General features: G+C 39.1%; 1 protein-coding gene across 1 annotated transcript; it reads left to right on the top strand.

Annotated features, from left to right (window-relative positions):
• Positions 1 to 3,320: 3,320 nt before the first annotated feature.
• On the top strand, positions 3,321 to 17,105 carry gpr143 (G protein-coupled receptor 143). The gene is made up of 9 exons (XM_026271061.1): positions 3,321 to 3,782; positions 3,865 to 3,974; positions 5,167 to 5,261; positions 5,330 to 5,422; positions 6,937 to 7,046; positions 7,736 to 7,844; positions 7,960 to 8,077; positions 9,833 to 10,085; positions 16,661 to 17,105. Exons 1-9 carry the CDS (start codon positions 3,536 to 3,538, stop codon positions 16,759 to 16,761), a joined length of 1,236 nt encoding a protein of 411 aa, XP_026126846.1. The 5' UTR covers positions 3,321 to 3,535; the 3' UTR covers positions 16,762 to 17,105.
• Positions 17,106 to 17,543: the final 438 nt, after the last annotated feature.

The raw sequence follows: 17,543 nt of genomic DNA, 5'->3' as shown, positions 1-17,543 counted from the left end.
ATCATTTGAATCACTTAGAGTTCGGAGCGGTTTCGCGAATCATTTGAATCAGTTCGAGAATTCAGATCAGGTTCGCGAATCATTTGAGTCAGTTCGGAAGTTCGGAGCGGGATCGCGAATCCTATGGTTCTATGATAGGCAGCGCTTTCTTCTTCAGCGAGAGGCTTTTTGGATTTACACACTTCAAACAGTATACCCCAATGGTTTAAATGAAGAATTACCTTTAAATTGTTTTTTGGGTTGCAATCTATCTGTGTCATTTCTTGTGTGCTTCCATAATGTTTTTAACTTGATGCACCTGATGATGCTAATGATTTGAGGAATGGGGTTCACCTGTGATGCATTGTTTTAAAATGTTCTTGTTTGTGCGATGGCTAGAAACGCGTCTGTGTAAGACACGGTACAAATACATTTATAAAAGGATTTCTTGAAAGTGCGTTTTTTTTCTCTTTTATTTCTATATAGAACCCCAATGAACCCTTTTTCTAAGTGTTGTAACAGAGATAGAGATGTATAGATCAGTGGATCAAACACACATCACTGTTCTGCAGCTCAAATGGGAGACATTTTAAACAAGTTTAATATTGTCATATGCTAAAACAAACCATTTATACTTAAAAAATAAATAAATAAATAAAATAACACATTGTAAAACGTGTCCCTGCAGCACAAAAGCAGTCATCAGTAGCACATGTATATTTGGAGCAACAGACAACAATAATACACTGTATGGGTTACAATTAGAGATTTTATAGAAATAAATATCATGTTCCATGAAGATATTTTGAAGATGTCCTACTGTAAATATTTTTGATTAGTAATATGCATTGCTAAGAACTTCATCTGAACAACTTTAAAGATGATTTCCTCAATATTTCGATGTTTTTCAAATAGTTGTATCTCAGAAAAATATTTTCCTCCTAACAAACCACACATCAATGGAAAGCTAATTTATTCAGCTTTCAGATGATGTATAAATATATATATATATATATATATATATATATATATATATATTTTTTTTTTTTTTTTTTTTTTTTTTTTTTTTAATCGACCCTTATGACTGGTTTTGTGCTCCAAGGACACATAGTATAATATACATAATAAAAAAAAAATATAAACAACATGGATTTATATTTTTAAATAAAAAAATAACAATCCAACAAAATCTACACTGAAAAAAGGAATGGCACAAAAAATATATTTAACTAAAACCAATTAAATGTTACTTGAAAATAATAATAATAATAATAATAATAAATTATATATATATTTTATAACATTACAATATATTATATTATAATATATTACACTCAGATATATAATCTCAAACACACACTCACGAGTGTCTCTGAACAGAGAGAAAGCGCTCACCTGTACACCAGCAGAAGAGGAAGAGCTCAGAGGAACTACTTCCTGTAGCATCAGTGTCACACATGGACAGAAACACTCACATCTGGAACTAGACACACACATACACACTTCTGCTTTTATCTGATCAAAAATACAATAAAACTTGTGAATTATTATAATTTAAGATAAATTATTTCTGTGATCAAGTCTGTATTTTCAGCATCATTCCTCCAGTCTTCTGTGTCACATGATCTTCAGAAATCACGAAAATATGCTGATTCGCTGCTAAATGAGCATTTCTGATTATTATCTATGTTGAACACAGTTGTTCTGCATGATATGTTTGTGTAAACTGTGATGTATTTTATTTCTCAGGATTCACAGATGAATAGAAAGTTCAGGAGACACACTATCTATCTCTCCAGCTCCCTCTGCTGGACTACTCTCTATATTTACTCGACTTCAGTGTGTTTTATTGTTTCTGCTGCTGGTTTACTACAGTAATGAGCCACTCAAGACCTCTGCATTTATCAGACGCTTTTATACAAACAGATTTATTGTTTTAGTGTATTTCTATTGGATCTGGACATGATATTTGGTTATGTAATAAACAGTGCTTTAAGTGGCCCAAAAGAGGTGCCAGTAGTCTATTATAGCCCAAAAAAAAAAAACAACAGTTTTATACAACAGTCAACAGGCGACATTAATAATAAATCCTTCTATTAGTTTGTGGATTTGCTTGAGCTAGAAAGAACTACTGAACATAAATAAAATGTGCAAAAGGATTTTGAAAAAATACCCTCAGAAAGAGCTACTGCATTCAAACTGATTCAAATGATTCGCGATCCCGCTACGAACTCTCGAATTGATTCAAATGATTCGCGAACCCGCTACGAACTCTCGAATTGATTCAAATGATCCACGAAGCCGCTCCGAACTCCCGAACTGATTCAAATGATTTGCGATCTCCAAATTGACTCAAAGATTCGCGAACCCACTCCGAACTCCCGAACTGACTCAAATGATTCGCGAATCGCGATCCCGCTCCGAACTCCCAAACTGAGTCAAATGATTCGCGATCCCGCTCCGAACTCCCAAACTGAGCCAAATGATTCGCGATCCCCAAACTGACTCAAATGATTCGCAAACCCGCTACGAACTCCCGAACTGATTCAAATGATTTGCGATCTCCAAATTGACTCAACGATTCGCGAACCCACTCCGAACTCCCGAACTGACTCAAATGATTCGCGAATCGCGATCCCGCTCCGAACTCCCAAACTGAGTAAAATGATTCGCGATCCCGCTCCGAACTCCCGAACTGACTCAAATGATTCACGCTCCATACTCCGAACTAGGAAGAATTAGGAAGCGTGAATTGTGAAGGCCGCTCTGAAAAGCTGCAGTGAAGGCAAAGGATTAAAACCTCTATTAAAACAGATGTCCAAATGAATGTACTGGTACGCTAAAAGCACGTTCTGGCGCACAGAGAGGTGGTGGTAGGCTCGGTACTGAGTATACTGGTGCACCGGCCCACTTTTAAAGCACTGGTAATAAAAATGATAAATACCAGATCAGTCCTTTATGATGGTTGTTCTCAATTCACACGAGATGCCTTTTATCTTATTTATATGTGTAAATTAATGAACATCAACTCAAGCCAGTGTAATCAATTTAAAGAAATGACTCATATTTTCAACTTCATTGTGATAAAAGAAACCAACTAATGTGGTTTGCACCAGGGTCATTGTAACTAAAAAAAAATAAAAAATAAATTATTGGCATAAAATAATTAAATCGTCACTCACACACACACATACACACACAAACACACACACTTTCACACACACACACACACACACACACACACATTCTTTCACACACGTGCGCGCTCTTCACACACTCTTTCTCTCTCTCTCTCTCCCACACACACACACACACACACTCTCTCTCTCTCTCTTTCTCTCCCCCACACACGCATGCACGCACATTCTTCACACGCACGCGCGCGCGCTCAAACACGCACGGATCACAGGAGTTTTCTGGGCTCTGTTTCTTGTTCTCCAGATTAACCCGAAGCACATGATGCTGGAGCTCGTGATTCTCTCTCAGCTCAGAGTCATGAAAGCCTCTCTCTCTTCTCTTCTGTCCTTCTCCTCCTGTTCTCCTGCAGAGCTCCATCATGGCTTCTCCGCGTCTGGAGACCTTCTGCTGTCCGAACCGTGACCCGGCCACGGAGTTCATCACCGGCTTCCAGCCGCAGCTCTTCAGCGGGATCAGCTCGTGCAGCGCCGCTCTGAGCCTCGCATTCACCGGCCTCCAGCTGCTGCCCAAACACCGGCCCTTCAGACACGGAGCTCCGCACAAACCCGCCTCCTCGCTCCGGATCCTCTTCATCATCAGCGTCTGCGACCTGCTGGCCTGCGCAGGTGAACACACACACACACACACAGAGAGAGAGAAGGTGTTTCTCCAGCTCTTCATCGTGTCTGTGGTGATCTGTGTGTCCAGGGATGGTGGTCCGCTCCGGGGTCTGGCTGGGTTCTCCGGGTCTGATCAGCAGGATCTCGGCTGGGAACAGCTCTGATGTTTGGCCGCAGGTGTTCTGTGTCGGAGGAGCGGTGAGAAACACCATCTCAGCATCTCACACACAACAAACACTCAAGAGACTCATTCACTGAACACACACACACACACACACACACACACACACACACACACACACACACAGCTGCATGAACCACAGATTACAAGCACCTTTTTAAACTAGAACTTCTTTTTTAATATTTAATTTAATTTTATCTTGTGCTATATTTACCATGCAATACTAAAAAAACATGTCTAGAGGTATTATATATATATCCAAAATAACAGTAACTGACCTTTGAACAGCAAATAAAAATACATTAAAAGATTATTTACCATATAATATTCTATTTTTTTTTCTTCCAAAATGAATTGCAAAAATAATATCTAAACAGGTAAATAAAGATAATTTCAAGTTCCATAAATAGAGGCACACATAAAACACTGAAACATTTTGCATTTAGGCTCACAGATAAAAGTTTTATAATTAACAATTATTAAGCATTTTGTTTTTAAAATCATGCATTTAAAAAAATAAAAAATAAAACTAACACACTTTGCCCATTTACTAAAATCAAGCCTCCTCAATAAACCCATTTAAATTCTTAAAGACCTTTTTTTTCTATCATATAGTAATATTTGAAATATGCAGGCAAAATCAAATGTTTAAGAATATGTATATTTCCAAAATTACATTTCTTTTTTTAAAATTGAGATTCATACATTATATGATCAGACAATATTTTTTTGAGATACAACTATTTGAAGATCTGCAATCTGAGGATGCAGAAAAATCTAAATATTGAGAAAATCACCTTTAAAGTTGGCCAAATTAAGTTCTTAGCAATGTATATTACCAATAATTTTTTTTAGTTTTAATAAATGCAATAAATTCTTAAGAATTGTTTTGATTTGTTATTAATTTGTAATTATTTTGAACTCTTTCCCCGCCAGCGTTTTTGAAAAAAGTTGCTCTCCACTGCCAGTATTTTAGCTGATTTTCACACAAATGTCATATTTATCTAAATTTGCAGCACATCAAAATAAAGATCAGACCCTCTTCCTTCAATCGGTTTGATTCCAGCATCAAGCTTTGTTTTTTATCAACACTTGAATAGAGCATCACTTTGAGCAAATAATGAGGGTTTTATCAAATACTAGACCTGGATCATGTTCAGGACTTTGATGAAAGCAGGTTTGTGGTCTGAATCTGGTGTGTGTCAGCAGATGTGGATCCAGCTGTTCTTCAGCGCCTCGTTCTGGTGGACCTTCTGTTACGCGGTGGACGTGTTCCTGGTGGTGAAGCGCTCGGCGGGCATCAGGTGCGTCCCATCATGCACCTGTGTGTGGGAGCGCTGCAGCAGATGCTGATGTGTGTGGTGTGTTTCAGTACGATCGTCCTGTATCACATGATCACGTGGGGTCTGACGCTGCTGCTGTGTGTGGAGGGAGTCGCCATGCTGTACTACCCCTCCATCTCCAGGTACACACCATCAGAACACATCAGGACACAAATACTCTTACAAGTGCGGAGAAAAATAATATGAAATGTGGTATGGATGCAAAAAACTATTGTGGGAGAAAAATAACAATATGGACAATATGCTAATTCAATAATAAATGAATAAAAAATGTATGATATGACCCCCTTTAGTACACTGAAAAAAAGTTTAAATAAAAATGTATAAAAAATGATGGGATGTAGGATTTTTAGGGTGGATTTGACAGGAAAATACTATTTCAGGCTTTCTACTTCAAAACACTAACTAAAATGTAAAAAAATGTTGCTTAAATAGGTCAATAAAATCTCTTATCAGAGGCACATCTGTTACATAAGCATGCATTTAAGATAATGAATAAAAGTCTTCTAATTAACACATTTTCCAAGTTCTTAAAAGTGAATTTGGTTTTGATGCAAAAAAACTTTACTAAAATCATGTGGACCTCTTTAATTAAATAATAACATAAAAATAATAATAATAAAACTGATATGACCCCTTTAGTACATTGTTATCTTTATATATATATATATATATATATATATATATATATATATATATATATATATATAAAGATCAGATGTTCTATAGTAGAAATGTCTTTCTACTTCAAATGTAAAATATTTTTAGAAAAACTAAGAATGTTTAAAAGAATAATATCTAAATTGGTAAACAAAAACAAAATAGGCACATTAGGCTCACAAAAAAGTCTTACAAATAATAAATAATTATTCACAACAGTGGAAAGAAAATCATATCATGTGCTTAAGAAGGTTAAAACAACTTTTTTTAATCTTTTTTTTTTTTTTTAGAATAAAGCATTTTTTTATTTTTTATAATTTTTTAGCAGATTACTGGAATGGATTTTGCAAGAGAATTCTACCTCAAAAAAAAAAAAAAAAAAAAAAAAAAAATACTAACCTAAATTAAGAGTGTAATGTCTAAACAGGCAAATAAACTTTAAAACAGAGGCACATTAGTTATGCAAGCATGCATTTAAGCTTACAAATAAAAGTCTTCTAATTGGCATTTTATTATTCATTACAGTAGAAAAGAAAACCTTAAAATGTTAAATAAAAAAATATACATATGTATTTTTAAAAAAATCACAAATTCATGTTTAATTCAATGTTCCTATGAAAGTCTTCTGAATAACACATTATTATTAATTAGAGTGAAAAGAACATTTTTATAAATCTTATTTAAAAACAAACACAAAATCATGTAACTTTCTTTCTGATTATTTTTCACATTTACAAGTAATTTCTATGAAAACTGTTTCTAAGCAAAGCCTAAACCAGTTGTTTTTCAGTGTGTAAAAACTGATACAGATATAAGTTGCACATTTAATATGCAAATGAGCTGCTCCGAGGTCACAGGTGTGATTCCCAGTGAACGCATGAACTAATAACATGCGATGGAAGTCACTTTGGATTAAAGCAGCTGCTAAACGCATGACTGTGACTGTGATCTGACCTGATTGTGTTTGTCATGTGAGCTGTGAGAACGGCCTCCAGCACGCCATTCCTCACTACGTCACCACATACGCTCCCATGCTGCTGGTGCTCCTCGTCAACCCCCTGCTCTTCACACGCACCGTGTCGGCTGGTGAGTACAAGACAGAAGAGCAGTTTATCCTAAAACAATCATTCAGGCTAAAAACGAACACTAGATGAACATGTGCTTACCTTCAGATCATCTGAGATGAGTTTGTTTCTTCATCAGATTTGGAGAAATGTAGCACTGCATCAGTGTCTCATCAATGGCTGCTCTGCAGTGAATGGGTGCCGTCAGAACGAGAGTCTGATAAAAACATCACAATAATCCACAGCACTCCAGTCCATCAGTGAACATCTGGATCAGACAAAAGATGAAACTAATCCAGCGTTAAGATGATTTTAACTCATATATGAGTTTATAATAACACTCGTCCAGTGAAAAAGTGTTCTGGTCTGAATCAGGAGAGAGATCTGCACAGATCAAGCAGCGTTTAAACAGATCTAAACAAATATATGTCTGGATTTCGATGTGAGAGACAACAGGAGATGGACTTTTTCACTGGAGGAAGAGTTATTATAGACTCATTTATGAGTTAAAATCATCTTAACGCTGCAATGTTTTTTAGCAGACTCTCATTCTGACGGCACCCATTCACTGCAGAGCATCCATTGATGAGACACTGATGCAGTACTGTATTTCTCCAAATCTTTCAGATAATTTTACTAGCGATTTCTAAAAGAAAATCTTATAAAGTAAATCCTACACTAATTCATAAATGATAATATGTTTTGATGCAGTGACGTCTCTGCTGAAGGGTCAACAGGGAATCTACACCGAGAACGAGAGACGACTCGGATCCGAGATCAAAATACGCTTCTTTAAGATCATGCTGGTCTTCGTGGTTTGGTAAGAAACTCTTCAAGACGAGATTCCTATCCTCCTCTTTAAACAGTCGTGATGGTGTTATCACCTTCAGTCAATAATGAACACATAACTGTTTCTGTGCTCTTCCTCACGTCAGCTGGCTGCCCAACATCATCAACGAGGGTCTGCTGTTTTATCTGGAGATGCAGGATGATGTTTCAGCCGGCGATCTGAAGAACGTCCGTAACGCTGCGCTCATCACGTGGTTCATAATGGTGAGGATTTCTCTTATGCTCCAAATCACGTGAATCGTATATTTCTGAGCGCCAACAATAAAGATCAAACCGTCCGCTCCTGTGAGATTTGAGATGCATCCCTCTAGTGCTCTAGCCTAATACTAAAACTATTACTTTTGTCTCATCCATTGCTATGGTTGTCGCATGCTATTCGAGAGTGAATCCAGCATAAATATGTAAGTAATTTCTGAAACATGCATGTTTCCCAAAAAACAAGTCTAATGCAAAATTCAAATGGATCAAAATGTTTATAATTTTTGAAGTAAACAAGAAATAACAGGCAAGGCTTAGAATAAGCCAGGATTAGGCCATAGTTCAATTAGGATATTTAAGTCATTTTTATAAACATGCCTTATAAAAAACAACAACAACAACAAAAACATTACTGATGTGTATCTGGAAACAAAGACATTGATATATTTTAAGATCAGTCATTGCAAGTTTCTTTCAGTTGAAACAGCTCAGACTTACATTTTAGTCTGAGACTAGACTTAAGTCTTGTCTGTTAGACCGGGAGAATATCTTTAGTCATTTTACTTGTAAAATAAATGCATCTTGATTCAAGAATGTTCCGATATTTTTACTAGAAAACGACATTTAGAATTTTTTTTTGCATTTAAAACTTAGTAGAGAATCTACGACATGATTCTCTTTCAATATTCAGTGACTACTAAATTTCCGTAGTGATAATTTGGATCAAACATGAAATGTCTATTGTCTGCCTTTATGTCCTCACCAATGCCAAAATCAAACCTACAGCCTTGGAATGGATTGTAAAGCCTTAAGCGTGCTCCTTTAATAATCCATAAAAGCCTTCAGTCACCTTAGTTCATCGCAACTGATCTCACACGGTTCTGTTATAGTCAGCAAATCTTTTATTTACATCGCATCTGCACTTTGTCATGAGATATTCTCAGAACTGCACAGAGGAGAAAACAAACAAACCATGAAAAACTCAGTTTTTGAGCGGTGAGTGAATTCTGTCGAACTTAAGCACCTCTGATTGGCCATCGCGTTCAACCGATATGTCTGTGATTGGCTACACTGCTCAACACTGCAATAACAAGTTGTAACTTTGGAGAAATGTGAGCTGTGTTGGGAAGGTTTCTTTGGAAATGTAATAGGTTACATATTCCGTCATAAATGTAATAAGTAGTGGTACTCAATGTAACTGATTACGTTTGATTACTTATAAAGCATAAATAAAGTTTATACATAAAACTAAATACAAAATAAAACCGTTATTAAACAAGCATGTATCATTTTCTGTGTTCTAAACAAAGAATACTCTTCTTTTGTTACTTTTACTTACTTTTGTTACAAATGTCCACTTAATTTGATTCTTTGAAATTTTTATATATTTGTTGTATCGGTGTACCTTGTAAAGCGTCCTAGAGCTCGGGAAAGGTGCTGTATAAGTTAAACATATATATATATATATATATATATATATATATATATATATATATATATATATATACATATACACTCCTGAAACATTTGGCGTCTCATATTTTAGAGCAGTCAATGCAATTTGGGAAACAACTAAATAAATCTATGTGTGTGTGTGTGTCAGATGTCACCTTTGTAATCATTAGCGTTTTTCACAAGTAACTCATTTAATTACACTTTTGTTATTCTCACTAACTGTAAGAGATTTGCACCAGCCTTTCCTAGTAACTCTCCAATGTGCATTTGAGTTAACTCTCTTGTTAAACATATCTCTGTCCTCAGGGAATCCTGAACCCCATGCAGGGGTTTCTCAACACGCTGGCGTTTCACGGCTGGACGGGGCTGAACGTGGACTTCAGCCGGCAGAGACGGCGCGAGCTGCCCTGGGACTCGGCCTCCACATCGCTGGCGGGTGGATATACACCCGTCGCTGGATCAACACTGCTCTACCAAAGCCACGTACAGGAGATCAAGAAGAACCTGAGTGCTAACGGACAGCAGCAGCCCTCAGACGCCATCAGTGTCCTGTCTGAAGGTAACGGACTGCAGCAGGAACACAGACACACACCCGTCTACACGGGCTTCTGAACGCTGCATCTGAAAACTATGAGATTAAATGCATGTTCAAATGGGACCTGAGCTGTATTGTAAGAAATAAACAGACTATAAACAACCAACGTTTTTGAAAATCTCTTCTGATCCCCAAGGCTACATTTATTTGGTGTGAAATATTATTGCAATTTAATTATTTTAGTATATTTATTGCATCCATTAGTTTTCATCTTCTTCCTCTATTGAGTCATACTATAGAACCATATGGTGAAAAGTTATGATATTTGGCACACTGATTGAATCAAAAAGAAAAAAAAAACACGGGACGTGATGTTAAACTGTCCATTGTGCCAATGGATGGTATGCACATGAGGTTTGCCTTGATGTTAAGAGTGGCGTGGGAGCTGTACCTCAGATATGGGAAAGATGTAAATTTGGGACACATCATCAGTAGTATGCCTTTGAATCATGGGGTGTTTCGGCCTTTCAATACTAAACACCCTCATCAAAGGTGGCCAGCAACAGGGTGATCAAACCTGAGCTTGTGTCCCATGCCCAATCATGAAAATTGCCTAGTTGTTTAAATGGCGCAGCCCACGGGACTATGCAAGGCAGGAGGCGTCCTCTTCCCTGAGTCAAGCCTAGAGCTGACCGCATACCTTGTTCACCCTCTTCATGGAGGGTTGTGACCTGGGTTCTCAAGTGGGTTATAGAGTGGGGGGGATTAGTGAGTGGGTCATGTTGATGCTCTTTGAGCCCAACAAGGGTCCTTCCTTTTAATCCATATCCACTGGCTGCTTCTTTCGGCCGCTTCAGAGACTGATTTAATTGTCTGTCGCAGAGCCTGTCCATGGATGCCAAGGTCTTTCAGCAGTCTGATGGTAGAAGAAGCTACAAAACCTCTGCATCCCACTTCAACCGGATAGACTTTCGCTTTCCATCCTCGTTGTTGAGCGTCTGCTGCCAGTTCTATATAGCGCAGTTTCTTGCGCTCATAGGCCTCATCCGTTGAATTCTCCCATGGGACTGTAAGCTCTATGATATAAACAGTCTTCAATGAAGGGGACCAGAGAACCAAGTCTGGTCTGAGGGTGGTGACTGCAATCTCAGGTGGAAAGATTAGTTGCTGGCCAATATCAACTAGCATCTTCCAGTCCCGGGCCATGGCTAGCTGTCCAGCTTCTGTTTTGGTAGGGGGATGTTTGGGCTTTTTCTGCCCCTCTCGGATGAAGGTTGGGGCCGTGATGGAATCGATCGCTCTCAGGGGCAGGGAGTTAGTGGTATTCCTCTGGCTCTCAAGAGCTGCTGCCAGACTCTTGAGGACCTGGTTGTGTCTCCAGGTGTAACGACCTTGTGTGAGGCAGGTCTTACAACCGGCCAAGATGTGCTTAAGAGTCGCTGGAGTTGGGCAGAGGGCACAAGTAGGGTCCTCGCCATACCACTGGTTGAGGTTTTTTGGAGATGGGAGCACATCATAGGTGGCTCTGATGATGAAGCTGATGTTGCTTGCCTCCATTTCCCAGAGCTCCCTCCAGCTAAGCTTTCTCCTCTCCAGACCTTCCCACCTCATCCATTGTCCCTGTCTGACAAGAGAGACAGCCTTTGCGCTTCTTTCCGTCTCCTCCTGACGACGCACCTCCTCGACCACCATTTTCCTCCTTTCTGATGTTGAGGCCTTACGCCAAGTTGGCTTACTTGCCGTAAGGCCAAAGCCTCCTCTTCCCAACTGGACATGCCCTACAATGTCACTGTGCTTCAGGGCTGAGGTAGCTTGCTGCACCGCGTCAGATGGTGTCCATTTCCGTCCGGTTACCAGGAGTGGAACGGCATTGCTGATGGTCTGGTCTCTGGAGTCCTTCAAAGTCATCTGGAGTCTCACTTTAGAACACTTGTACTCTTCGGTGAGGCTTGTGATAGGCAGTTCAAGGACCCCTTTGCCATAGAGGCTGATGTTAGTCAGACAGCGTGGGACGCCGAGCCATTTCTTGATGTATGAAGTCATGGTTCGCTCCATCTTCTCCACCGTTGTTATTGGGAGCTCATAAACAGTGAGTGGCCACATTACCCGAGGGAGAAGTCCAAATTGCAGGCACCAGAGCTTAAGCTTCCCTGGCAGTAGGGTACTGTTGATGTCTTCCAGACTGTTGGTAATGTCCTGCCTTACTTGCTGCACTTGGTCTTTGTCTCCGAGGCTTGCGTTGTACCATCTACCCAAGCTTTTGACAGGTTGCTCAGAAACTGTTGGTATTGGGTCATCACCAATACAGAACTTCACATTTTTAAGCTGTCCCTTAATTATTGAGATGCTTCGTGACTTGTTCGGTTTGATTTTCATCCGGGCCCACTTGATGTTCTCCTGCAGTTTACCAAGTAGCCGCCTGGTACATGCTGCAGTAGTGGTCAGAGTGGTCATGTCATCCATGTATGCTCGGATAGGTGGAAGGCGGATCCCGTTCTTAGTTCGCTCACCCCCCACCACCCATCTTGAAGCCCTGATGATGACCTCCATGGCCATTGTGAAGGCCAGGGGTGAGATTGTACAGCCTGCCATGATGCCTACTTCTACGCGCTGCCATGATGTTGTAAAGTCGGCTGTTGTAAAGCACAGTTGCAGGTCTTCGAAGTAGGCTTTTACTAAACTAGTGACAGATGATGGAACGTGGAAGAAGTTGAAGGATTCCCAGAGGAGGTTATGGGGAACTGATCCAAAGGCATTAGCCAGGTCAAGGAAGATGACATGGATGTCTCTTTTGTCTTTCTTCGCCGCTTGGATCTGATGCCAGATCATGCTGGTATGCTCCAAGCAACCAGAGAACCCAGGAATGCCGGCCTTCTGTACGGATGTATCAATGTACTTGTTCTTCTCCAGGTAGGTGGACAACCTCCGTGCTATCACGCTGAAAAAGATTTTTCCCTCAACGTTGAGAAGGCAGATTGGCCGGAATTGACCAATGTCTGTCGCATCCTTCTCCTTGGGAATTAGCACCCCTCCAGCCCTTCGCCACCCCTTAGGTATTATTCCCTTCTGCCACACTATCCTCATTAGCCTCCAAAGATAGCGTAGCACATCTGGTGCGTTCTTGTAGAGCTTATACGGTACTCCATTCGGCCCAGGGGCTGATGCTGATCTTGCGCGCCGTACTATACTCTCTACCTCCTTCCATTTTGGAGGGCCAGTCTCCAGATTGAATTCGGGAGGTTGAATAGGTGGGATGTCATGTGGGATAACTATTTGTTCGTGCCTTTTTGGGTCATGGTTGCCCTTTTCCAGATGTTCTTCCAGTTCCTCCTTGGGAATTTTCAGGATTCCGCTTTTTTCCTTAGCGAAGAGATCTTTAACGAACTTAAAGGGGTTTTTGTAGAACCGTGTTCTTGTGTGTTCCTTCTTCTTGCGAAGTTTCCTCAGGTTCTCTGCTCTTCGCAAGGTTGCCAACCGACACTTGATGTCCCCCTGGAGTAGCATGAGACCCTCTCTCTCTGCATCAGAGGCCTTCTTCCACTGCTTTCTCAGCTGCCTTCTCTCTCTGACCAGAATTTCGATCTCTTGCTGCCTCCTGGATTTGGCTGGTGCTGATATTGCTTTGTTGCTTCTCCTAGCGTTTACTCCAAAGCGCTCTTCTCCATAGTGGTAGATGATGTCAACCATCCTTTCCAGCTTTTTCTCTGCTGTGCCCACTTGTTGCTCCAGGATTTTTGTCAGGTCGTTGTTGACTATTTCCCACTCTCTCTTTTCAACAGCTTTGGGCCACTTCACACTCGGTCTGTGCCCTTTGATCTTTTCCTCCTTGGGAGGTCTCTGTGGTTGAGTGGGTTCCTCCACCGGCATTTCTGTGCTTGTATTATCCTCCTCAGGGACACTGGTACTGATGCTCTGCGAACTTTGGTTTTTATCCCGTCGCTGTGCTTCAATCGACTGATTTGACTGATTGCTTCGTAGGAAGTACTGGTCAATGCGAGGCCCTTGTCTCTGCTCTCTCAAGCACCCTCTCTTTCCTTGGTGGGTCCTCAATCCCCTGAATGATGTTATTTTCGCCCAGCCACAGGTGCACACTTGAAGAGAATGTCCAGCTGCTGCTGTGGTTGTCTCATGTGCCGTGTTCTTGCTCGTAGTCATGTCCGTTCCTGAGTCTGTAACCATGCTGTCAGTCATTGAGCCATCTTGCGCCCCCGCTCTCGCAGGCTCTGGGGGTATGTTCCTTTGTTCACTTTCTGTAGCATTTAGCGGGTGTCTCCAACAAACTGAAGCAGCGTCGGAGACTGCCGCCATGGGTAGCTAGCCCATGACAGCCCCAGTGGGGACTATTCCCTCCAGTCAGCAGTCTCTCCAAGCTGTCACACAGACTTTCCTATGTTGTCAGCTGTCCTTTCACAGCGGTCACTGGACAAGTCCAGATATTCAGAATCAAAAAAACACGGGACGTGATGTTAAACTGTCCATTGTGCCAATGGATGGTATGCACATGAGGTTTGCCTTGATGTTAAGAGTGGCGTGGGAGCTGTACCTCAGATATGGGAAAGATGTAAATTTGGGACACATCATCAGTAGTATGCCTTTGAATCATGGGGTGTTTCGGCCTTTCAATACTAAACACCCTCATCAAAGGTGGCCAGCAACAGGGTGATCAAACCTGAGCTTGTGTCCCATGCCCAATCATGAAAATTGCCTAGTTGTTTAAATGGCGCAGCCCACGGGACTATGCAAGGCAGGAGGCGTCCTCTTCCCTGAGTCAAGCCTAGAGCTGACCGCATACCTTGTTCACCCTCTTCATGGATTGAAGACAGCATTAACATTAAACACACCAAATTTGGAGCCTCTAACTCAAACTCTCTAGCGCCACCAACAGTTCAGAGTTGCGCTTATGTTTATGCGAATACCTTTTGAACCATAAGGTCTAGAAATCATTTCCCCCCTTATTCCTTGGCTTATGCCATGACATTTTAATTTGCATAATTAAAAGTAACTTTCTTTGGGTCAAGATTTTTTGCAATTCTCAATTATGTGAAAAACTATTTTTTTCAAACTCATCCTAGACCGTTTGTCTGATTTTAACCATAATTGGCTCAGAGCATCTTCAGAACATGCTGGCCAAACGTTACGGAATTCAAGTAGATTAGTCAAACCATTTTCGGACAACACGCAAATGAATTCTGCGAAGAGCATGCCATAATAGACGTGAGGCTATATCTACACATCCCTTTAGCATGTTCAAACCAAACTGGGTGTGTGTTATAACAACAATGACCTGAGGGCACGTGCACAGTTTCGGCACAGCACCCCCTAGCTGTCAGGAGATATGAAAATGGCTATTTTTGCTTACAACTTCTAAACGGTTTGGCTAAATCGAATGGTATCCCATCTTCTCATGTCAGCAATTTTTAATTTTGTTGAAAAATACCATATTTATAAACACGAACGAAACAAGGATATCAATACCAATTATGCCATAACTGACTGAACTTCCTATCTGCCCGTTTTTTTTTTTTTTTGGTTTTAACCCTTATTTCATATTACTAGTGATTGTGGTCATGATTTTTAAATTTGGACAAAAATCATCTTCAGAATTGAATGTCTTTGATTACTTACTGTTGCACTTTATCCATTGCTTACTGCCTTGCTTGCTTCTGTAGTGTTTGGCCCCTAAATTTCCCTAAATGAAACCTTGGTGAGCAAAAGAGACATCTTTCAATTGCACTAAAAAATATACATTACATATTGATCTTGAAAATATTCCAGACTTCGACAACTAGTGTAAATACTTAATAATAAATATGCATATTATGTGTAATATATGCTGCTCGGATAATCTATATTTCATATGTCAGTGGTTCTCAGCCACTGAATCTTGGATCGGTTCTGTTTGGGTTTCAATCTAGAGGAAGAAACAACGTTAAATACAAATAATAAACACTACTAACCATATACACATGCACAGTTATCAACTTACCACAGGAGGAGAAATACATTAACTATTGTTCTTATTATTAATTTCCAATTTAAAACAACTAAATTTATTCAAAGGTAACACTTTATATGATATTATGGATCGTATCTTGTATACAAGTGTATTTATAAATGTTTATACTTACAACATGTAAAATGATACACTCAATAAAATACACTCAATATTCAAGAGAAAATTATGAAAAGTCTTGATATCTAATAGATTGATGCTGGGTCAAAATTATATATATAAAAAAAATTATTAAAAAAATTATGCCAAAACTCATTAGGATATTAAGTAAAGATCATGTTCAGTGAGGATATTCTGTAAATTTCCTACTGTAAATATATCAAAACTTTATTTTTGATTATTTATATGCATTGCTAAGAATTCATCTGAACAACTTTAAAGATGATTTTTTGCACCCTTAGATTCCAGAAATGTTAATAGTGGATCTCAGCAAAATATTGTCCAATACATAAATAAGAAGCTTATTTATTCTGCATTTAGGTGGTGTATAAATCACAATTTCTAAACACACACAGACAATATAAACAGCATTAAAAATACCACTTCAGGGATGAAATTAACTAGTCTTCTCTGTCTCATCTCATAGATTCAGAGTCTAGTACAGTAGAAATCCACATTTCCAGTGAGCAGCGAGAGTTTGAGGATGTAAAGCCAAACGGAGCATCACTGGGGGTTTCTACGGGATGAACGTCCCGCCGGCCTCAAACATGCTCTCTTCTGATTCACAAAGACAAAACCAGACTTCATGCATTTGTACAATCAATCAATCAATCCTGTCTCCTGCCCTGTTTGTGCTGTTGAAGGTTTCTCTGAAACAACACATAATTCAGTACGAAACTTTGATTTGAATCAAATATAATATAATCTTTCATTCACCAAAGGATCACACTGTAAAAATGCACGATTATAGAGCACATAGAGATTGTGTAGACATAGCTGTTGCTGCTTGCTTCACTCATTTTATACTTCATTAAATTATACTTATTAAACATACTTCATTTTACGCTCTCATTGACGTTGAAGTGTCTTTTTTTGGTTTAATTTTGGTGTGTTTTTAAATCAAGTCTTTACTGCTTACAAAGACTGCAGTTATTTGATCAAAAACAGTAACAATTTTGAAATATTATTAGAATTTGAAACCATTTTACAAGTAATTTATTTGCGTGATGCAAAGCTGAATATTCAGCATCTTTGGAAACTTAAAAAGGAAAAAAGTATTAAAAACGATACCCTTATTTATTAAGAATTGATTAAAAAAATCAAAAGTAACATTAAATACATGTATAATGCAACAAAATATTTCTATAGATTTCAAATTAATGCCGTTTTAACATTCTCATAAAAATATTTTTACAATCTTAATATTTTACAATTTTTGCTGTATTTTCTATAAAAATGCAGTCTTGGTGAACATAAGTGACTCTTTCAAAGATAGTAAAACATCTTAATTATTACAACAATTCTGTCAT

This window comes from Carassius auratus, chromosome 9, assembly GCF_003368295.1.
Source record: "Carassius auratus strain Wakin chromosome 9, ASM336829v1, whole genome shotgun sequence".
Lineage (NCBI taxonomy): Eukaryota > Metazoa > Chordata > Actinopteri > Cypriniformes > Cyprinidae > Carassius > Carassius auratus.
The sequence above is the reverse complement of the archived record's forward strand: the minus strand, read 5'-3'. Positions and strand labels throughout refer to the sequence as shown.

Bases quoted from the DNA above. Each gene is read 5' to 3' on its own strand.
- gpr143 (XM_026271061.1), top strand. From the start codon at position 3,536: ATGGCTTCTCCGCGTCTGGAGACCTTCTGCTGTCCGAACCGTGACCCG. The intron at 3,783-3,864 runs GTGAACACACAC...CTGTGTGTCCAG, and splicing joins CGACCTGCTGGCCTGCGCAG to GGATGGTGGTCCGCTCCGGG. The intron at 3,975-5,166 runs GTGAGAAACACC...GTGTGTCAGCAG, and splicing joins TGTTCTGTGTCGGAGGAGCG to ATGTGGATCCAGCTGTTCTT.